We start from the raw sequence: 24,651 nt of genomic DNA, 5'->3' as shown, positions 1-24,651 counted from the left end.
CGTGCGTACATGAATGTGAACAATGCAGTTGCACTTTTGTAGCATTAGATGAAATATGTAGCAGTAGCACTAAAGTGCCGCTACGCTGTCTGACATCCTACGGATGAGGCTGCTACTTGTTTGGGCTACTGATACCAAATGCTAATGCTATTGCTTACAGGTCTAGCAAGTGGCAAACTCAAGCTAAATAGGCTTTGGATAAATCTGTTATTTTAAGTAATTTTTACTCATTAGGTTTTTTAACAGATGTTTTAGTAAAGCCAGGTCATTGCAGAGGAAAGTTCTGATGGTTTCATCACCGGACTGGTATTCTCCTTGAAGAGAACATTTAATGCCATATTCTGAAGCCGACTCATTACCCACAAATCCATTAGCGTGTCACAGGAACTTTCACTGATGAGTTCCTAATTAACACCATTTCCAGACACATTTATTGACTTTTGTGTTGCTGCAAATGACAAAGAAATACCAGAGAAAAGCAGTGCAGTCATGCCATTCTCTTTCCTTAACATCGCAAAAGGGCAAGATGGATGTAAAAATAGCTTGTAGATGTGTGACTTTATTTGGTTGGGGTCGATACGTTTCTTTGAATGTCAAACTTTTTGTTTGTTTGGTTAGTTTGGACAATAAAATACCGTCCTTCGTTGCCATGCGTGTGAATAACAAAAGTATGTAAAATTAATGAGACGAATTATTAGAAAAAATATATAGATAATAATCCTATGCCTGAATGGAACAAAACCTTGAAATTGAAAGTAATGTGCAATGAGTGAGTATATTCTGTCAGATTTGGTAGTTCGATTCAGGTTTTTTTATACATTATCGATATTCTTTCTCCTACATCGCATTGTTTTTACTAAATAAAGGCTTTTCAGAGATATTCGTCCTGTGGGTTCATCATGGTGAAGGTAGAATTTGAGTGGGAATCTTGAGTAGGTCCCCGATCCAAGATGATTTAATTATGCCCAAGAGACTTGTGACATTGCTGGTGTCCTCACAGATAAATTGATTAGAACCAACAAATTAGAGTCAATTGCTGGCAGCCAGGGCTAAAACTCTTGGTTTCAGTTTTACTAACTAACAATACACGTATAGTTAGTGAGTGACACACATAACATGCTGAGCTCAATATAAATAATATACATAATATATATAATGCATAAAATAAATGCCCAATCGGTAGATCAAGTAGGTCTTAAATTCAAATCATATGCCCTTCATGCACTTTATGAAATGTATGCTGGATGTACTGTGGAATGAACATTTTAGAAAGCACATGTTGTGCTACTTCTTTGAAGTATGAATATGTTTAACCGCCCATGTGTATGCGTTTCATGCTGCATATGGCATAACAAGATGTGGCTGACTAAAACCTTTTTTATCTACTGTACTATGTTTTACTGGCGTGTATTCAGTAAAATACACAATCTCGCGCAGAATTCCATTGCGCTTTTCCCTTGTACTGTAGATTGAATGCTTTAATCCCAGAGCCATAATCAAGGGAATGCATTAAAAATCAAATAGGCTACCAGAAAAACTCTGAATTTATTTGATTCTGTGGTTACACATAATAATAATCCATAATAATAAGATAGACCATAAATACAGACATCTTGCACACGCATGTACTCATTTATATTTGGTTTCAAAAGTAAAAGTTGCCTGTTAGCTACTGCCTTAGCAAAGTTGTGTGTTATGTTTCTTATCTAGTACTATTACAAACCGCCAGCAAAGATCTTCAGAACCTAAAGATTTAGGCTGTGACCCCCCCCCCCTACGGCAGTTAATATTAAAAAGAATAATAATTTATTTGTGTAAGCTGTTTTCCATCTATATTCGCGTTTTCTCCGGTGTCCAGAGAAACTGAAAATTGTATTTTCACCTTGAACTCATAGCCTGGCATCAGCACATTCACAGAGACATGTCACTGGTGTCTATATAAAGCCCTGATGAGATATCATTCACTTCAGAAAAGTCACTAAGAATAAAGTAAAAAGCTTTCTTAGTGCATGCAGGAGGCAAAATTGTGTAACACCAGCCACAAGCATGTTGAAATGGTTTTCCACGGCTCATGCATGCCCATCTTGATCTCACACTGTTCGTAAAACAAAATATTTTAACTGCACTGCAAGAGTTGATGCATGGCTAACTGCGTTTTTTTATTGCTCTGATAAATCCACCTACCATATTCTTCGCCCAGGAAAACTTGGCCCAGGGAGAAACTGGGATTTTTCATATCATGTGTCTCCAACGCTGGTCTTAATATCCATCTCTGGGGTCTTAGTGTCGAGAGCCAGCATTACATTAGCTTTTGTAATGCAATTAGAAAAGCATTGTGTCGACAGGCCCGGGGGTGAATCTGTGGGTCCCTGTGGGTTCTGTCTCCTTTGAACTCTAATCTCGGTCGGTCGCCTCCACAACGTATGCGGCAAAGCTTCCGGATTTACCAAACATCAGAGGGAATGTTTGAATAACATCCCCTCTTTCCTCACATCCTATCCCAGGCCCGCCGCCCCTTGTCTTGCATTGCCTCCTCGGAATGGACGTGAACACTGTCTAATAGATATCTGGAGGATTCAAAGAATCTATGCAGGCATTAATATGTATCAGAGGAATTTATTGCAAGTCGGTTCAGTCGGTTAGTTATTTGAAAGCTTGTCGAAAACCGAACAACTTTTTCCCGAAGTAGTTTTAGTTTTAAAAAGAAAGCTTGCATAATACATTTGTCTGATTAATACTTTTGTCTGAAAGGATTACCATAAGGAATACGATTCTTTGATGTCGACCTGGGTGGGATATCTTACAGAAAATATGCTTAACTGTTGCAACTTTTGGGTACAACTAAAAAACGATTTATTCTGCTGAGAACTCACTAGCTTTCAACAGGACAAATTAAAAGTACAGTAACTGCTTTTGTAAATTTAAACATTTTGTCCTTGGGAAGCCAATCCTTAATCATCGTATGGGAGTAAAGGTCAATTTATTGGTACTCTGTTCAATTGTAGTTTGGAAAATGTAACCCTTGGTAAAAGGACTTAGATTTGTGTTGAGTTCATTGGTGTCGGACACATTCTTTGTAGTCGCTCTGCAGATTTTTTTACTTGTCAGGGCAGTGTTCTAGGTTTTTATTTTCCTGTTTGCTTGACATTTCTCTGCGGCATAACTTGATTTAGCTTCAAGCCAGACCTTCAGTTAATGCAGTATGTCTGCAGTCACCTCATACCTTCACTTTCTCTTGCCCACAATGTTAGGAAAGTACAGCTGATATAAGAAAAGTTCAGTAGAAATAGGTTAGCTTTGTGTGGTAGAGGGCTGAAGTATTCTAAGTTAAAGTATGGTTTTCAATGTTTGACTGAACTAGGCCAGCCTTTTTGCGATCAATAAGCTGAACCACAGCTCCTATGCCAACACGATGTCTGGATAGACTAGGGCACTGGTAGTTAAACCAATGAAGCTGACGTCAGAGCCTCTCATCTTCCTCCACTCCTTCGATTGGTGCAGTGATTCCAAACTCTGAACCCCTGCCCATTAATCTCCCCCTCCTTACTTGGTACGAATGGCTGCAGCGAACAGCATGACAACGCCAGAGTTGTGAATCATCATCATCATCGTTGTCGTTCGCATAGAGCCCCATCAGATGCAGTAATCACTCTTGTAATAGTGCGCAGATGTTAAGGACAGAATACACAAACGGAAATAAACCACCGTGACGACAGTGAAACTCAGTATATTTATGGCTGCCTTCATTATCTGTACTGCAAGGTCGGTCGCACGCACACACACACACACACACACACACACACACACACACACGCACACGCATAATCAAACACACATCCAAAAACACACACATATAAACATCCACACGCATATTCAAACACATACACAAACACATACACACAAACACACACATGCATAATATACAAAAACACATACATACACACACACACACACACACACACACACACACACACACACACACACACACACACACACACACACACACCCATGCTGGCCATCTCTCCTGTTGACCATTGACCTTTTCTGAAAAGCATAATTCCCTTGTCAATTTTATTACACTGGCAAAGGATTAGCCAATAAGCACGTATAGCAGGGTGCATTTACCTTCCTAAATCTCATTAAATTACAAATTTTCCTCTCCCAAATCCCTGTAGACCACACATGAAATAGCTGAACATGTAAAGCCAAGGCAATTCCAAGTGACGACCATGTGGGAGTCGGTAGGAGGAGCTCAGTCCTAACTACAGCTGCTGCATTGGTTGGTGGGCTTAGTGGGGAGGGGCTTAAGGAGAGATCGAGAGAGAGAGAGAGAGGGAGAGGGAGAGAGCTAGGGGAGGGGGAGTAAGAGAGAGAGGGAATGCCTGTTAGATGCGTCTGCCGGTAATAGCACATCAGCCACAGCGCTGCTACCAGAGAGAGCTGAACACCGTGTGTCTAGCCCGTGTTTCAAAAAGGACTGAGCGCACTGGAGTGCTGGAGGAAAGCAGGGGCTCTCAAGCAGAAAAGGAAACAAAAAAAAAAGGCAGGGAAGGAAGAGGAGAGTGAGTGTGGGTGGAGGAGAGTGAGAGAGAGAGAGAACACGCGCATCAGAGCTCATATGGGATGCTGAAGGCTACGGCGGTAGAGAGGAGAGAGAGGCACGGCAGAGAGTAGTGGTAAGAGACCAGAAGAGAGAGGGATAGAGAGAGAGAGAGAGTCAGCGTCTCTCTTGGTTGTAACGCGTCTCTTCCACAGAAATTAGTGCTGAGCTCAGAAGAGGGGGGGGGGGGAGCGTGGAAGTAAAGCAGCTGAGCGCTGGAGGTCCTCAGGGGGTCGGAGTCCCTGCTGGAATAAGTTGGCACTGTGCGGAGCAGCGTGCCACGAGAGAGAGAGAGAGAGAGAGAAGGAGAGAGAGAGAGAGAGAGGAGCACGCGGTGACATTACAGGAGAGGCAGAGGGACACGTTTTTAAACTTCCTCCCACAAGGACGTCCTGCGTTGGGAAAAGGCTTCTTAGAGGACCACGCTGTGCGGCTAATTTAGGACTATCAGGGCGCGACAAGCCAAGAGCGGAGGACACATAAGCCTGGCAGAGGTGCCTATCCAGCTCAGACCTTCTCACTTCACCCCCCTGGAGATTCACTGATCCGGGCTTTGATTCGACTCAACTTAGCCCTCAGCACTGGAACTCGGAGTGGATTTTCTTTTGCTTTTTCGTTGCTCTGTTTCGCCACTCCCCCCCCCCCCCCCCTAATCCAAACTGAAATATATATCCATTTTGTTGAGTTGCATTTTTTGGACTTTCCTTAGAAGACGAGACCCTTTGCAGGCGGCAGGGCTGCACTGTGCGTGCCGTCCTCTCTTGAGACTATGGTAGACAGTGTGTCAGGCAGCCTTCTATCCAGCGCCACAGCCCCAGAGCATGGAGAAGTCCAGCAGTGACGAGTCAGCCATCCACCGCAGCCCGTCCCTGGACAGCCACGAGTCCGACTTCGCTCGAGCCTCCAGCTCCGGCTGCCCGTTCGGAGGCCGAGGCTTCACGGCCGGTGCCTTCTACGGCTCCACGCGGAAGCACAACAACAACACATCGGCCGGCGCTCAGCAAGGCGCCGCGTCCGGAGGCGCCGCCGCCAACGCCGCCACCGACGCCAACGCCGGCGGTCCGGCGGGAGCGGACAAGAGCGGGAAGAAGTGCGGATCGCCCAAGGGCAGCAAATACGTGGTGTTTTACCTGGATCTATCCTTTGTGTTTCTTCTAGAGTTCAAGAAGTGCAACATGGCACGCGGCTGCCTTTGCTGTCTCAAGTATTTGATGTTCCTCTTCAACCTCATCTTCTGGGTAAGTGCTGTGTGCTGATTTTCATTAGCTTTTTGTTGCTCTGTTTCTATCGTACATGCAGCCCCTCGCCACTGCTTCTTTTCTTTTCTCCTGTGATTGACTTCCGAGACGCCGCGCTGCCTACACGCACACTTGATCTTGTTTGAGCACACCTTACCGTATGTCTGCCTGAAGGCTGTGTGTGTGTGTGGGTGTGTGTGTGTGAGAGTGTGAACGGCAGCAGCTTGTTAATTACCTGATGAAATGCTTTATAAAGCACTAAACATGAGACGGTGTGATTTAAAGTGTTGGTTGTTGGTGCAGTCGTCTGTTTCTAATCATTACATCAGGGTGTTACGGCATGCTCTTTCATGGTACATGTGCTCCGTTCTATTCTTGGGTTCTCATCATGCCACATCCCTGTCTCCATCCCAAATGGACTGGCTGTGTGTGTGTGTGTGTGTGTGTGTGTGTGTGTGTGTGTGTGTGTGTGTGGGTGGCTGCGGGGGGCATTTTTGCATATGTGTATGCATATATAGAAGTGGGAAACACCAATGTTGAGATACGGAGATTGGTTGCTGGCAAAGTGTTTTGGATGCTGGGTTCATATTTGATCTGTTCTATACAATATAATAGAATACCACATTGTTAATAATTAATGCCAAAAATAGATTATATTTTTCCTACAGTGGCACCGATACAAACCCTGCTTTAAAATGCATTGATTCATCAGAACATGGGTTAGCTTCGTTTTATTTTTTATTTTGGGCTTTGAGTTTCCTCCAGGCTATTAAAAGCTCGCCATTTCGTGTGGTGAGTTGTCGTTTGACTTGAGTCTGGGCATTCCCTGACTATTGACACAGTGGATTAGGTGGGTCTTAACATTTACGATGCCAAGCCTTTTTGTGTGGAGGAAAATGGGAAACGGGAGAAAAACCACAACATCGGTGGGGTCTGCCCGGCGGTGCTCTCCATGTTACTACAGGGTGCGCTCTGCTAACTGGGGCAAATGAGAGGTAGGGGAGAGAGCGCTAGAAGGAGCGCAGCTGTGCCGAGAGCAGAGAGAGCAGAGTTTACACACACACACACACACACACACACACACACACACACACACACACACACACACACACACACACACACACACACACACACACACACACACACACACACACACACACACACACAGACAAACACAATTTGCATTGCACAGATGCGGGCACAATTACATACTCATGTACTCCCGCAACTTCTAATACGATTGATCGCGATGGCTGATAAGCATTCCGACGGCTCGTTGCTGTAAAAGGCCCTCATTACGCTGCACTGCTTTAGGGCAATAGAGCACGATGATTAATCGAGTCAGAGTCCCTTGCAGACATTATTAACAGTGATTGGCAAGCCGTGCCGTGCTCTGGTAGAGGGGAGATGTCGGAGCGGTCGTGGTAGGGTACGCTTTGCCCCCCTGGCCGCTGGCCTGGATATTTGGTAGATGGAAGTGGACGGTTTATTCTTAGACGACGAGCGCTGTGTTCATCTCCGGTGGGAGCTCACTGTGGTGAGCATTTGGTTGATTGGTCACTTTATTACCCTGACTCCTCCTAAAACATGTTGAGTCGACTGACCCTCCATAAACCTTTGAACCACATTCCTCTAAAGGTGCAGGGTGTACAATTAAGTGCCATCTAGAAAAACAGACTTGGCAGAAAGTCCCTACGTGGCTGTATTGTGTGTGTGGGTGTAGGGATGTTGTTAGTGTGTGTGTGTGTGAGTGTGTGTGTGTGCATGCATGTGTGTGTGTGTTTGTGTGTGTATTACTACCATCTTGAATCAGTGTACGTGAATACAAATGTGTGGGTTTGCTTGGCGGAGGATCAAGAACCCCAACTAGCTGTGTGTGCTGTTTGCCTTCACGGGCCCCATGGCACGTCCCGCTGTGCATTCATTTAACCCCCCCCCCCCACACACACCCCTCTCTCGTACTCCTGCATTAATCAACGTCCCGCCGTGCCCCGTCCGTCCCCTCCCGTTCTGAGGAGGTTGACACTCACTAGGATCCACCCTTTGCTCACATCGCTGAATGACAGTTTAATCGTTGTCCCTAGCGGTGTTGTCAGCCGCTGGGTGCCTATGGCAGCAGCCCCGGACCTGTCAGCGTTGTGACAGGCCCCGGGCTCCCCGGTGGTCACCGGCTCTGCATGTGTGTGTGAGTGCGTGGGCCTGTGCGTCTTAGCCACCGTGTGTGGGCTAGCGGGTGCCACAGCAAGTCAGAGGTGGCCCCGATTGTGGGAGCAGTGAGTGAGGGGGGGAAAGGTGAGAGGAACGTTGTATCCCGACACCCCGAGCAGAGGGCGGGCGGACGCTCCAGGAACCGGCGGGTTGGAGCGGTGTGGTCTGACGTGTTGGAAGCGACGCCATTCATTCTGAGTAAAGGAAAGGTCCAACCCTGGTGTACCTTTCGGCCTCGCTAGGCGGCCTGCCACCCAGAAGTGTGCACGTTATGGCGCACGCACGCACGCACACACACACCAACACACACACACACACACACACACACACACACACACACACACACACACACACACACACAAACCATTGAACACATGCACCGCTCTACGGGAATATCCTGGAAAAGTTTGTTTCCGTGGCGGGGGTATGTGGCGGTAACTTGAAGCAGAAGGTAAACAGTGACAGGAGCTCCAGGCATCTCCGTCGTGTAAGTGCTCATCCTCAGGCCTCAGAGCCCCCATAGCAGTTGTCCGGGACCATCTGGTCCGTATGTCTTACAGGGGGATTAGAGGGAGGTCTCAGCCCGGAGGAGGTGGAGGTGGGGGTTGGTGGCGTGGCCCAGATTGAGATCAAGGTTTCCTCAGATCCGGGATTGTGTGATTGCAAACATCAAGTCACCTTTTCTGGCCTTTATTGATTGGAAGTGCACTGCATTGACAATATGGGATGAGGATTCGGCAGTGACATATTCACCTATACACATACACAGACACAGAAACACAAACTCACACAGCGATAGGACTTCAGCGACAGTGACATTGGCAACTGTGATAAGGGGGACTGATGCTAAGCCCTTTCGGTGTTAGTGTTTAGAGCAGATCAGTGTTCATGCACTTGCTGTGAGCAAGGACTTTATCCCCCCACACACACACACAAACACACACACACACACACATCCCTACTCATCTGTGCTCCGCGTTTGCTCTGATGGATACTGGCTCTACTCCTTTCAGCCTCTACTTAGCTCTAATTCTATTGCTAATCCGTTTCATTCAAGATTAGCATCGTCGTTTACTTATGGTGGACATAAATGTGGGAGCCCGAAAGAGAAAATAAAATACAAATATTCAGTGCAAGTGTAATTACACAGACAGACGCACGCACAAACACTCGCGTGCCACAGTGAACGAATGCATTCGTGTGAGTTTGGAAACACCTAAGGCTCATTTGACGTTGACATTTTAAATATGTACAACAGCTTAGCATCCTTGTCATAACTATAACAAGCAGGGCACTGCTGATATCAAGGCAGGAACTTTTGTCAGAAAAGTGAAAATGTGGTAGCCCAGCTCATGAATGAGGTTCTGCAGGGTAATGCTGCATATTGTCAACGGTAATGGAGGTAGTAGAGGTCTCACTAGCAAACTAAATCACAGTCATGTCATGTCACCTTTTCCCACAGTTTATTTCATACCCTGGCACTATAAAGAATAGTGCTGAAAAATAAATGGGAAGGGCATGTACGTACATGTGCTTTTTATCATTCACGGCGATGCCTCAATCTGTCTGGATTCCGTCCAGGATCTCTTTCATATTTTCTAAAGACCAGTATGAAATGCAACCCTGGTTTTAATTCACAATTCGCCATTTTTCATAAAGCTCAATCCTAGCCTATTTCATGCTGTTTTTTCAACCCCCATTTCGTCATTGGCAGTAATACAGCCACAATCAGTCCATGCCAGGTGAGCATGGCGTCTGGGAGTTCGTCGAGGCACGCCGTTCACTGCACGGTACAGAGTGCGGTCTGATTCGGGTCTGTCTTCATGGATGTGGGCGAGAGCACAGTGAATCTTCTTATGCTGTGCCAGGCCTGAGTCTGTTTATGCACCTGATTAGTCTTCGCGACTGTGATAGTTTTAGGCTCAAGGCAATCACTAGATTCCATCAATAAAGACCACGCATGGTTGCCTCCTAGGATGTCATTACAGTGTATTGTTGCAAGCACACACCAAAAAAAATAGAAAAGTTTATCCCCTTCAGTGTTGCCAGGAACCTGCAGCCAGCTACATCACAGATGAGTCAAAAGAAAAAAAGACTCTGAGCCAATTAGTTATTACGATTATTCAGGTAGGTTGCCATGGCGGAGGGCAATCGCCAACATTAATTTTACAGAGAGGGAGCGACTGGGATCATATTTTATTTATGTGCATTCACAAACCAGTGATTGGCATTCCCTTATGAAAGCTTAGCCTTGGTTTGAAATCGACGGACCTAATAGTTTCGTAAATCGGTTCGGTCCGTCCGTCTCCGCCAGGTGGCTCGCCGGGGGGAGCTCACTCCAATTTCCACATTTCCACCAGACTGCGCCCATTTCCTGTCTGTGGATCCCTGTCTGTGGTTTGTGTTCTCTGACGCTGCTCATTAGCAACCACAGCAGATGAACCGGGGAGGGTAGGGTATCTGTAGGCTAACCCCTGAGGGGGTTTGATGCTTACAGAGCAGGTGATGTGTTAAGAGGTGAGATGATGGAGCTGGAGTGTTGGTTTTTGGGGTTGTGAAGCTAACCTTCGCTGGATCTTCTCTGAGCAGTGAGGCTCACGTACCACACCGTAGCGGTGTGTCGTGTGGACCCGATCGGACACATTGGACCGCTATTGAAGGCCGTCATTCAGGTAGAGCGATGCATAAATCCAAGGAGCCAAATGTAGACATATAACAAATATCCAACCTTAATTTCACTTGAAGTTGTGACATTTTTTTCCATCAATCATTGATATGGGTTTCTCTGGGTTTCCTCCACGAACCAAGATTTCTGCATAGAAAACAATGTTATTGCTAGAGTGAAAACCAACATGGGAAGCAGGCAGAGCTCAGGTAACGAGTGGGGGCAGCAAAGTATCGGGAGTGTTTTGGTGGCAGCTGAATCACCGAAAGAGCAGATGCATAAACACTGCGAGGCAATATCTTGGGAATAATGATAACGAGCATAATGTAGATCAAAGGCAAGTGGAAATGCCTCGAAATGTCATTGAGTCACTGATGACATTTGCTGGGAGATATCCCTTCACCCCCTTTTTTTCCCACAATATCATCTGGGTCCCTCACAGTTGGAGTGGAAACATTCGATAATGAAGGGGATGACGTGGGATTTTATAATTCCCAGCGAACCCTTTAAATCCCTGCCCAGTGCCCTATTTTGGATTTCAAAGAAGTATCTAAAGTAGTAGTTGATTTTTTACTTACTTTTACAGGGTTATCACCTGATTATTCATGACCCAATTAGTCATGACCCGGATATTACAGACACAGCTGCCCTTTCTTAACTTTTCATAATTTCTGTTATTTACACAAATAGTCGCCACTCATGGTACATTTGGGGACATTAATCTAGCGATCACTTATGGTCTATGGATTTCAGTCTTTGTGGTGCTGGCTAGCGTACCCACTGAACACTGACCAGGGGACCTATCGACGTATGGAGACTACTCATTTTCTGGGAAGGAGAGGGAGGGGTGGTGTAGAAAAACGCTGAGGACAACAAGAGAGTAGCATCATTAGTTCTGCATACATAATCAGGATCCGATGTAATGACTTCATGTCAAAGTGTGTCCCCTGAGAGAAGTTAGGTTGGCCGAAGCGATGTACGCTCAATAAGGCTTACGTCCCTGGACATGACGTGTTCAACTTATATGCTAAGTGTCGCTTCGCGTTATGTGTGGTAAAAAAGTTGGATATGCAGTCTCTCACAATTCTTTTAAGCCATGCGGGGGAAGATGATGGAGATCGTATGCAAATCCAGTGCTTTTAATTGAAATTGAGGTCTGAGCACTGGCTAGAACCTCAAAGCAAGCTATAAACTAGCCACTATTATGACCAGGAGATCAATGCTAAGCTCCAACTAAGCAGCAAATTAATGTACAATGTTAAAGCTAGCTGGCTGCACCGCGCCCCAAATTCACTCTCACCCAAAGGCAACTAAGATTCAATCAATGCTTCTAGCTCAGCGCCTCGCTCCTCCAACTCTGTTTGAAAGGCTTGAAGAATAATATTTCCTTGTTGGTCTGCTTAGAGAAAATGAATCATTTTTCTTATTTCTCACTGCTTTTTTTTAACTAAATTTGGCTCGATATGTATGCAGCCAACAGCTTAGATGTGGTGTCTTCGCAATCACCATGGGATACCCCTTGATTTTATTTTTTTGGTTTTCTGGTAAATAACTTTAATCCAAAAGGAGATAGCGCTTTATTGTCTTGGCTTCCATGCCCCCGGAGCCAAAGTTATCCAGGGGGCTGGGGGGGGGAACCCATGCGTCTGAGCAAGGTGGATTTATCATTGAAGGGGGAGTAAAGACCCTCCCTCCCATTACCAATCCAGCACCTCACAGCTGCCTTGATTGACTCAATGGGGATTTATTCTCCACAAGCGCACATCTCAAACCCTCAGTGGTGGTGGGATCCCCGCAACTATCTGCCTTTGTTGCTCCAGCCAAGAAGGCTGAATACCTCGCTTTCTGCCACAAACAACCTTAACGTGATATGTAATTGTACATTTTATTCATAAACTCCTACATTCACTGCCTTGAATTGTAACAGACCAAGAAACAAATTCCCTTGCCGCGTTTCAGAACATATAGAGGAGCTTATATGGGCTGTCTGAGGTTTTATTGGGGAAAGAAAGGGGGGGGGGGGGAACCACATAGAAGCAGTTGAAGCAAGATCTCTACAATCTGTAAAAAATGTGTATCAATGAGTTGCCAGAGTAACGTCGCTGTCTCTATTCCAGTCGTAAATGCTGCATCAAATTTAACCATGGAATCATTAAAGAGTAGGCGGCATGGCTTTGGTTTTTTCCCTATTGACGAAGTCCCCAATGAAACACAAGTATTAAACAGAGTCTTAGCTTTGCAGTTTTGTTTTGTTTTCCACAATAACATGATGAAAGGAGTCGAAGAGCAGCCTGTGGCTTTGGTCAGAAGAATCCATCCCCAACGCTAATTTGAGCCTACTACATGAAGCGTCTGTGTGAAGCAACAGCGATATTTATATCATTAGATGGGAGGCTCCTCATGTACACTTTGTTTCTCTACAAAACAGTCAATGAGGACATTTTGGTTTTAACGATATTGTCTGCAAGCCTGAAAACCGTGTCAGCTCTTTTCAGGAACCAGTGAGCCGTTGTTGTCCTTATTATGGTGTTGTCTTCCTTGCCTAGCCTGGATCTTCCTCAGAACTCTCATGACTTTTATGTCGCCCCCAATTTGTATTTGGTACTCACGAGGTGTGCACATTGCAAACGAGGGATTTTTGTTCAACAGAGGAAAATTAAACATTCATAGATGATTCAGTCGTACAGTGGATAAGAAGAACCTTGCCATGCTGATTGTGTTCACCTGAGTTACCGCAGTGTTTCTGTGCATGTACGTCATGGGTGACTTGCTTTACACACACACAGACAGACACACACACACACACACACACACACACACACACACACACACACACACACACACACACACACACACACACACACACACACACTCACTCACAGACTCTGCCTGCCATTCTTATCACATTTCCATTCTGGCTTTCGCTGCTCTTTTATTTTACAGCAGTTATCACAAACAACCTAGCCTTCCCTTCTTTCGCACTCATGATGAGAGACCCAGAGTAAGGATACTATTCAACAACCCCCCCTCCCCGCGTGAGATCAATAAAGAAATATTAATAATAATATCTTAGGTTATTGATGCACCTCATCCTTACCCTTTAAGGATGAGGTGCATCAATCAAGAACAATAAGTCATTACAAATGACTTCTTAAGACCCACAATCCTATCTTGCAATCTGCAACGTTTCAACACTGAACTTTTTCTTATCAAAGGTTAAAATAGGTTTCCATATTTAATCATTACTCTCAACTTCATTCATATCTGTTGTGTAAACCTCTTTCCCGAGAACCTCACAGGGTCGATTCAGAGGAGTGACACATTGCAGCTAATGGTGGACGACCGGTGTTTTGGTGACGGGCTCAGTTGAAGTGGTCTATCATCATGATTGAGCTTGTCTCCATCTTCAATTAATGGGTTGCATCCATAGTGGGGGCGAGTAGTCATTAGCACAGGCCCCGTTGCCATCGTACCCAGTCATCACGATCCCGCTCTGCGCTCTGCTTGGCGTGAGACTCTGACACCAGTGTCACAGGCCAGCCCATTAACGACCTCGCTATTCAAAGCCCATCTTATCTGTGATGCTATCATTTTCTATCAGCTTTTATATGCTTTGATCATATCACTGCCACTGATTCACCTTTTTCATTGACACCACACACATAAAAACAGGCAGACAATAGATCTTGGTTAGGATCACTACCTAGACGATATGATTTTTGTTTTTGTGTTGGTAGTTCACTTCCAGAAATTGTCCCCTGAGGCAGACTGTGTAACGCTGATACATGGCGCTTCAATCTTAGAAGTGAGTCTCCCTGCATTTCAGAAGGATCCAAACATTTGTGTTTCTCTTGTTGAACAAATTGTTTTGTTCGACCATTTTGAGAAAACACCTTGAAAAGTTCTCAGCAGAGATGAGAAAGCTTTGAATATAATTATGAATTATTCTTGCAGGAAGAAGAAATCAAAAAATATTATTATAGTTATTCAGGAAGAATTTCTTTTTCTATTTGTCCTTGATTTACTGCAAATTAAACATTTTCATTCAATGCATTGAAATTAATGTTCACATTAGATTATCATCCAACTGCGGATAAAATGTAATAAGCTTACTTAGGTCAAAAACACATGAAAAATATGCTAATGAAAAAAAGTATCTCTCAATACAAAGATTAAAAAAAAGAAGTCAAAGGAAAAACTAATCAGAGTCAGAATTAACGTGACATGCATTAACCATGCTCGTTGCTCTCTCTTTGATTAATCCACATTACCAATATTTCATGCATCTTGATTTCATAATTATTCTGGTACTAAATAGCTTATGGATGGAACTCTGTGGCTGCAATGCACCAGTTTGATCCCACATGAATTATCTAATCGACCAACAAATAGAACTAGTGTGCATCTACAGCCATCTTAAAACCAGTTCTTTAGTCAATTGGTACTAGCCAGTAGATATCCCAGTCAATAACCTTGGTCATGGTTTTACTAGCTCTGTTGAGACTCGCATCAGTCAAACCTGAACCCGAATCCTCCCCTGAAACAACAGAGGAGTAAAAGTTATGATGAATTCATGGAATGAGGCAACTCCCTAAAAACACACAGAGACAGATGGAGCACCAACTGCAGATGCTTATTACAAGAAAGTCCTCCACAGGTTGGTTAACAGTGCTCAAGCGTGAAACCTACGTATACTTTGGTTGGAAGGGAATCATTTTACGTGCATCCTATTTCATGTACACGCAAGATAACTTCTGCCTCAGGTAGCCTAGCTTCTCTCATCTTCCAAAGCCTGTGTTAGCCTCTTCTTTTTTAACATCAAAGAGCTACCTCGCAAATGAGCTGAAAAAGTGGTATCCCAAGGCATGTTTTTTAATGTTCACATATCATGGTGACTGAGATTAGGGTCGGTTGGTTTCTCTATGATATGTAGAGTTGGATTTCTTTAATTCCCTGACAAATGGCTGCCATGGCTGTTAGATTAACATTATCGTGTTATCGTCTACAAGTTGGGACGGCTTGACATGCAATGCATAAGAAGAGGAATTTATGGAAGCATGTGATTTAAGTTGAAAGACGTTGAACGTATTTTTAGTGGGGGAGTTGAACTCATTTGATTGACTTTAGGCCTTAAAGTGACTACGCTTTATAGAAGATAAATAAAGGGATCGAGAGACAGATAGCTGTCTAACGGTTTGAAGCAGTGAGAAGCATAGAATAGATTAGTTCTGTTATCACGAGTAGCTGATTTTCCGATATCAGCGTAGAACATCCCCAGGCAACAGAATCTGGCAGTTTGCAGTTAAGTGGTGTTTGCTGTTGACGCTTCTCAACCCAATATGCCTCAGAGAGAGTTCATCAATTCTTAAGTTCCTAAGTGAGTGAAGGTAAAAAGAACTTCCTTCACTCCGAAGAACATTTACCGGCAGAGGATGGGCCCTGGGTGAGGAAGGAATCAAAACATAAAGTACTGACAAGCCATCAATGCTGGTTTACAGAGACAAATGGAGTGAAGTGGACGGGATCCTCATGATTCAAGTGCAGGGCTGTTGCCTTATAGAGACTGTTGGTGGAGTGAAGTCTTCACCCTGATGATACTACCTCAGGTTGACTGTTCACTTATTAAGATGTTTTCCATGCTAAGTACCACTGTTGTGGTATGCAGCAAAAAACACAAAAGTCTAGTCATTTGAAAAAGTCCAGGCACACAGTGATAAAAATGTCTTTTGTTGACATTTTGTGGTAGGAGATGAGGAGGTACTGAACGTTTCAGCAAGCCGTTCTGAATGTGTTTTCTATTTTAATCAAAAGCTGTTGTCTCTATCTTTTTTTGGCGTTTGAACCAATTATTCGGGGAAGCCTATGGCGGAACAAATCCCAGCAGGTGGTCTAGAAGCAATGAAGCACGGAGAAGAAAAGAGGCTCTGAAATGGAGTTTAGCCATTTTTGTATAATGATGCTGATGACTGATTCTAAAGTTCTGCCATCCAGTGTTTTTCTAGATATAAATAGACTTGTCATATAACAACACTGATTCATTTTGGATTAGATATAAATTGATTTATAATATTTTTATTTTCTCTCTTTATACTTTGTACTTGCCTTTGTTTGTATTTCTGTGACGGCAAACCTAAAATTATGTTGCCATTAAGTTGTCGTTACAAACGCCACTGGCTGTAACTCAGAGATACCTTGAGATAACTCTCTTTCGGTATTCACTGCTAGTGTCTGTGCTTAATAGAAATGGTGGGTGAGATCACACCTTTACCCGACACTATCATGAGCAACGTAATCTATTCAGTGATTTCTGAAGCCTGTCTCTCCCAGATCAGCAACATTGCATATTTTAGTTGTACTTGCTGGGATGGGCTTTTTACAGACAGCTAGCAAAAAAAAGTTTGACACCTATGCAAGCTTTTTTTCCATCTCATAAACACTGCTCGTTATATACATTCATCGGCATCGGGGACTTTGTGAGCAGCAAACGCTGGATTGTAACCGAAGCATGACTTTAGGAACAAATGTCCTCTGACAGCAGCTGTGGCAACTCATTCTCCTCACATCCTCTCCTATGTAAATCAGAATAGTGGGGCATCGGATTACAGATGGCATACCCTGGGTTACATGCCTCTGACTTTGAGTCATTAAGCAGCAGCAGACGAGTGTATCCAATGCAACACCACAAGTCAGACTGAGAACCATAAAACACAATACAAAATACAATTTTAAACTCTGCTGAATGCTTCTGAAATCACAAGTCTCCAAAGTGATTAATTATTTCAGAAAGATGTTCACACGCCTTTTACACACATGTTTAGCATTTGGAAATCGCAAGGTATTCGTACATTTTTTTAACATAATACTGCCATTGGCTGTGCGAGGCCTACCGTATATACAGCATGTGAGATGCAACGTGCTCGGCCTCGTTTGTCGCTATCTCCCCCAGATGAGGTTTTGCTGATTTGTTTATAGCAGCACTGTGTTGACAACACTCTCGCAGACGCCACCGCCTATGCATACATGTGTGGGTATTAGAGACGCGCACAGAGCTTACACCATACCATTATCCAGGCTCATTCAGCTGCAGCACTCAACAGAAGAAAAAAAAACGCAGAACAGAACAACGACCAAACACCATTGTTGTTTATGTCGTTTTATTATTGGTTTTCGGTCGTTGTCGAAGACCATGTCCAGACTCTCGAAAACAATTACTATGAGATCTCTGATGTTGCTTAAGCCTTTAAGGTGTGGTTTATCTGGTTTGGCATTGGAATGACCTTCAACCGGGTAGAGAGAGGTGTTGTATATGAATATAGATTCCATTGAAACTTTTTATTTTCCTTAGTGGGCAGCTGTCAAAGCATCTTAGCCAGGACTTTTCTCAAGTTGGTGATCCCATCTGGATCCCTAGATGTAGAGTTAGTAATGTATAGAAAGCACACCCAAAGGAGTGGTCCTAGTTTATGCATGGCTCGGCCTAAAAGACCCCAAGAGAGACACAGGAAGAGAAAAGAAAAGATTGCATCAGAGTGTGCACTAATTTATTAAATTACACTGTCTGCTTAAATGTGGGCTATTTCCTTGGATTTTGTCGTTTTTCTTCCATTTTCAAAGGACATTTCACTGTCTTTTTCGTTCCCTTTTTTCTCTGAGCACAGTCAGTGGAACAAAGCCACAGATAAAGCTTGACTGGGAGAGTGACTGACACAGCAGTCAATGGTCAATGTGTAATTTGCCAGTTTTAGCTTTACCTAATGTGCAATTGTCCAATTAGCTTAATTTATTCTAAAGCAATTGAGTTAAGAATTATACCAACATTCGTACGTGCACTTTATGCCTATTGCCTTTTATGATAAGCCTATTAAGCAATTTTAATTGGTCCGAGGCGCAGACAGGAAACATGCAACATTAAGATGACATAGCAAGTTGGCAGGAGAGAAATTCTAGAAACATCAAGAACTGACAGGAAAGAACATGCAATCCAGCGACGTGAAAACAGAAGCACGGTAAGTGATAACAAATATCTACAATTGTGGCAGAACCGTGCACTCTCCGAACGACGCAGTGCACAAGACCGTATCTTCGAATGAGCAATCTTCTCTTCAGGTTAACTGTAGGGGGTTAGAGAATTGAATAGAAGGGAAGGATATTGAGGGAATGCAAGGTTTCTTTAATTCTAACCTTGTCCTACAGTCTAAAAGCAACATACGTATACCAGGCTATCAGCCATGTGTTATTTATTGCCATTGTTGTCATATAGTATACATACTGTATATGTATACACACACACATATATATATATATATATATATATATATATATATATATATATATATATATATATATATATATATATGTACCATCAAGCTATGATATGATATTTGCGGTTACACAATAAGAGCCTATTAACTGTGGGTTAATAGTGGCTATGTCTCTAACAAAGTAAAGTCTGATACTTTCTCTGTGGTCGTGTGTACAGCAGCCTGGGCCTTCCACTACCAGGAGGAAGCAATATCCCAATGCAAGGCGCAAGGCCCAGTCTCGGTGGCTAATGGGTGGAAAACATCCACATCCCTGCACAGCTCCTCAAGACCACAGGCTATTCCACTATGCTGTAAATGAAGAGTGCCAGGGGTCAGGGCCATAACGTAAACTATTGGGGGAAGGGAATTTCATTGAATGTGCAGACGGAAGAGAAGCCATGCTTCTGGAGATTTGTTTCTGTAGTTAAGTGCTGCCTGGCGGCGCCACACGGGGCCACCTTTTTTGTTTCAGCCTGCAAATGGCGGCGATTCGACAAACTAGCTTGATAATATATCCGAAAAGAAGGATTCACATCTCCATCTGCAGCAATTCCCGTCTCCTTGGTTGGAGCTTGAGGCAAAAGTAAATGCAAGACCAAGAACACATTCACCGTTACAAAGCGTGTGTCTGCTTGGAATAAAAGGTGTTGCTCGCGTCGATAGCTGACCCAGTACAAGAATAGAGTGTCAGACTCTCCGCTCGCAAAGAACACAGCAGAGTAGACAAGCGGGCGGGTGTTTACAGTTTAAATGTTGGCTGAAGACGCTGGCCCCGCTGGGACATAGTGTTTACCGTGGCGTTGTCCTCTATCCCATGTAGAACTCGTCCATAAATCTCCACTGTGGGTTTTTTCACGTGAAAAACTTGTAAATATTGAAGACTCTCCTCATAATGGATGACCTAGACCTGAACTTTCGATTTGGAATCCACGCAAACATTGTCATCATCATCATCATCATCATCATCATCATCATCATCATCATCATCATCATCATCATCATCATCATCATCATCATCATCCTCATGCATTATTACATCTGTTGTTTCCGTGACCTCTATTTGACTCTCCCCAAGAGTCTTCTTTCTGTACTCGGCGGAGACAAAGCGATATTTACATGCTGTTGAAATTGTTTTGTTTGATTGCCAGAGTCCGTATTTGAAAAAGCCAGATGAGGAAGAAACAGCAAAGTTTATTTCTAGGCCACCATAAATAAGCATGATGTATCTGTTAGATATTGAAAGAACAAATGTCTACATTACAAAGGGTAAAACTGAATCTCAAGCAAAAGTGAAAGAGAAAGATCGAAAACTGATATCCACGTGGAAAATGATCATAGATCCATATTAGAAAGTATATTGACTACAAATGTATGTTTGAAGAAGGTCATTACCTTTCAATGCAACTGTGTGGTGCACAATTTCCATTTGTTTTGGTTATTTCCTTAACTTTATCATTACAGACAGTTTCCTTAAGAAAACATCTCCAAATATGTTATAATAACTGATTTCACCTCACACACAGATAATGAACCAGGGCCCACGCTGAAAAAATTAAAAGGACGGAGAATTGCCCAAACAATGGCTCTAATAACCTTTCTGAGAAATTAGCATCGAAAAGTTCACGGCCCATCATATTTTCATATATCTCGAATCTGACCTTTTAGCAGACTTTGAAATGTACATTTTTAATCCAATTAAAATAATAAAAAAAATTCAATAAACATTCTGTTTGTTTTAAATTTCGTTATCGCTCATGGACACAAGTGTAAGCGTAACCCAGAGACCTTTTCAGTTAGTTGCCCAAAATTATCCCCTGGTATGGCCACATGATGGTGGCACAGATAGCAAATGGCCTTTGACAGGGGGATAATTGGATCAAACACTTCCAGCAGAAACCATTCCTCGCTTACAGTCCCTCAATGTGTTGGCTCAGGGGAATAGTGATTTCTTAAACTCTGCAGTGAAAATAGTGAAATAGAAGTGTATTGATTGTTGGAAGAGAGTTGGGCTTCACCTGCTCGCAGGTTTCCCAGGCAGGGAGGCGACAATTGCTTTCTCAGGAGAACTTACCACCTTCGCTCAATGCTATCTTTTAGCTAGAAATCCCCCTTTTCCATCACTTTGCTCTTGGAAATAACCAAGCAATTGAGACACCAGATAGACTTCTTCAACAGAGTTTTGCGTTGCTCGACCCCCCCTTCCCCATCGTATAAACATAATGAGCTGTAGGAGGGAACAGGATGGGGACACACACCGGGGAACCCTCTCCTCGCGTACACGCAGGCGTTGGCTTTGCCCCTCTCATGGTCATACTCATCCATGAGCAGAATATAATAGGACAGGGCAGAGGTAAAATCCTTATTATTATTTATATTGTGGATCGAAGGGGACTGGTGCACAGGTGGAGCCCACATTCTCCCCCAAAACACAAGGACCAATTTAAAGTTTTTACACATTTTTACACGTGAGTTAAGGTTCACAGCTTCAAATGCCCTTGGTCCATGTTGGCTTAATGATTTCATGGCAGGCATCCAATGGCACATTCACTGTTTACATATTTTTGCCCATGCCGCAGTATTGGGCACAGTGATGCAGAACTTAAATTCTCATGAGCACCAAGGTCTAGAGTCCAGCTCAACGTTCTCCATGTTCCTCATGTTCCCCATGCTCTCCATTTTTCCCATCTTCTCCATGTTCCTCATGTTCCTCATGTTCTCCATGTTCTGCATGGTCTCCATGTTCCTCCTGTTCTCCATGTTCTCCATGTTCTGCATGTTCCCCATCTTGTCCATGTCCCTCATGTTCTCCCTGTTCCTAATGTCCCTCATGTTCCCTATGTTCACATGGGGAAAGGTGTCCCTTTGACAGTGTTTATGGTCGGTGATGTGTACATATTTACGTATTTAAATTTTAGTAGTTTGTAGTTGTCTTTATTTTCAAATCGTGCCTGTTCCTCACCGTTCTTCGCTGTAAAAAACGATCCATATTTCATCGTAGGATTGTCGGTGATAAAACGAAAAGAGTTCCAAAAAGAGTCCAGTTTAGTCCATCATCTCTCCGACACGAGCACCCTCAAGGGGGAATCCATCCGCGATATGTCAGCGTTACTCCAGGAAGTGTTGGTTTTTATCGGTCTCCTAGCGTTTCATTATGATGGTTTGGTCTATGAAGGAAATCAGCTGGACATCTAGCGGGAAACACCACAGTGCTAAGAACGTGATGCATCAGCAGCACTGCCATTAAGCAGCTCATCTAAACAGCTAAAACACTCTTTCTTTCTTTCTTTCTTTCTTTCTTTCTTTCTTTCTTTCTTTCTTTCTTTCTTTCTTCCTCCATGATTCCACATCGCTGGCTCACATGCTACCTCACCAACCCCACTATATGTTGCACAGAACCTACCTTTGAGGCTGTTCTACTGTATATCCCAAAAAGAAGAAGACTAACTTCTTTCAGCCCCAAGGTTTTAATTTAGCCTTCATACTTTAACGTGTGAATTTACAAGGAGTCTGGCAGGCCCCCGATAGCCTCCACCGCCTCAGCATTCAATGGTATTCAGCAGCTTAACAGGGTAGTTAAAGGGATTGCAGCAACTGGAAGCGAACAGCAGGTGATGCTGACTGATGGCTGACTGGAAGGCATGTTCCCGAATCACAGCTTTACACTTTGTGCTGTAATCTCCTGAGCTCACATCCCCTCTGTAGTACCAGCCATGAAATGTGCGCCAGTTTTCATACAAAGACAATTTTTCCAAGTCATCCTAGCCTGCATTGTTATACCGTGCATGTTTTACTGCAAACTATTGTGTGTGTGTGTGTGTGTGTGTGTGTGTGTGTGTGTGTGTGTGTGTGTGTGTGTGTGTGTGTGTGTGTGTGTGTGTGTGTGTGTGTGTGTGTGTGTGTGTGTGTGTGTGTGTGTGTGTGTGTGTGTGTTTTATGGGGGATGACATACACTTAAAGGTAGGCTCAATCAAGAGGAAAATTAAATGAGCGCAACAATGTTGAATGGAGCGTTTCAAACCCCATTAATGACTGTACTGGTAAAGAGGTATGGCATTAAATAATTAAGTGGTCGTTATTCATTTTAACTATGGTCACAATGTTGTGTTTCCTTCCTTCTCTTGTTTTTTGGCCTTCTTGTTTATACTCTTTTTGAATTATACAAAGGGTATTTAACATCATTGTTCATGTTACAATAATCCCTGGATTCAGTATTTGACCCAATTCAGTCTTTGTGCCAAATACATCCATGCACAATCCCTGCAATTTATATTAGAAAAAACAATCGTTGTTTTTTTTTGTTGTTGTTTTTGATAATCAAACTTTGTATTTGTGTCGTGCGTTGAGGTTGTTGTAATGCCCCTCTCCCTCTATCGACTGCACGTACATCAATGAGAAACCGACAGCTCCGGCTACGCTGGCTTGTCAGAGTGAAAGTGTTTCGAGCGGCTGGACGTGCCTCTCCCTAATTGTTTTCAATGTGCTGGCAGCGTTTTGTCCGCCGCATGTGTGCACTCCCCCCCGGCCGGCGGCCCTCCGCCTGGAGGGTTCGTTTGAAGTGACTCATCTGCTGCTCTGGACGGGGAGGCGGGGATGGGTCACCTCCAGGGGCGCCTCTGATGGCTACCTTCAGGTGTGAACGGACTCTGGGGTCCCCGTGTCACTGCTCCTCCGCTACATGCTAATTGAGTGGCCCCTTTTCCCACGGACGTGGTAAAACACGAGCTGGGATGGGAGCGCACGATAGATACACAAGATGATCACGATATGTGCAGTACGAAGACGTACTTTGGATGGTTTGTATGGCATTGTTGCAGACTTATAGTGGTTAATGGTAGTGGTCGTAAGACATACAAATAGATGTAAAGAAATCGAATGTATGAAAAGTTTTTACTATAAATTCAATATAGCATTACCTAAATGATAAAAAATTATGTTAAATGTAAACCGTAAATGTGTTTAAACCATAAATAATACAACAATTATTACGATACCATATGGAAGAGTTTCCATTCCTACAGATCATAACGGCTCAAGCCCTGGGAACAAATGAACATAAATAATGTACACAATAGTAGTAAAGGCAGGGTGTGCAATACTGACACAAGCCCTAAGACCACGCCGGGGTGACATAGACAATGTTTTCTGCTGGAGTGAACAAGGCTTTAAACGAGCCTTCGGTGCACGGCTCCAGTCATGAACCCGCTTATTGAGGACTGCTTTTGTCTGGGCTTTCGCCAACGCAGTTTGCGCTGTAGAATCCACTTGCATTATGTGGTTATTATCACTGAGCCATTGAACAGTTGTTCAAAAAACTCACATCATCTGGCCTTCACATTCTTCATTTATTTGTGTTTCAGTTGAGTTTAAAAAGGGTTGAGTTCAGTTTTATCGACCTACACTATGCACTTTCAATTGAGTTTTTTAAGATGCGTTGTGTATCAAAAAATAAAGGTATTTATCCTCCCATATTTTCGTCTCAGGGTTGTTGCGATCATTCTGTTTATTCTCCCCAAGAAATTTTAACGAGCGGCTTGATGAATCTAAAGGTTCATGGAGGGCGCGGCGTGGGAACACTTCAATTACGATAGCATCTCTGTCAACACTGCTGGCAATTAGCACTGGATCTGCAGATGGCAA

The 24,651-nt window shown here is 43.6% G+C and overlaps 1 protein-coding gene across 7 annotated transcripts in view; it reads left to right on the top strand.

Annotated features, from left to right (window-relative positions):
* The window catches only part of tspan9a (tetraspanin 9a), a 139,202-nt gene that overhangs the window by 74,875 nt on the left and 39,676 nt on the right, over positions 1-24,651 (top strand). For 6 of the 7 annotated variants that reach the window (XM_060060807.1, XM_060060810.1, XM_060060808.1 and 3 more), the window contains one exon: positions 5,759-5,838. In XM_060060807.1, the coding sequence (XP_059916790.1) occupies positions 5,776-5,838 (63 nt within the window). In that variant the 5' untranslated portion in view covers positions 5,759-5,775. Of the gene's footprint in view, positions 1-4,323; positions 5,839-24,651 lie in introns of those variants that run through there. The other variant, XM_060060804.1, reaches the window with a different exon arrangement.

The sequence above is a fragment of the Gadus macrocephalus genome, chromosome 9 (genome assembly GCF_031168955.1).
Source record: "Gadus macrocephalus chromosome 9, ASM3116895v1".
NCBI lineage: Eukaryota > Metazoa > Chordata > Actinopteri > Gadiformes > Gadidae > Gadus > Gadus macrocephalus.
The sequence above is the reverse complement of the archived record's forward strand: the minus strand, read 5'-3'. Positions and strand labels throughout refer to the sequence as shown.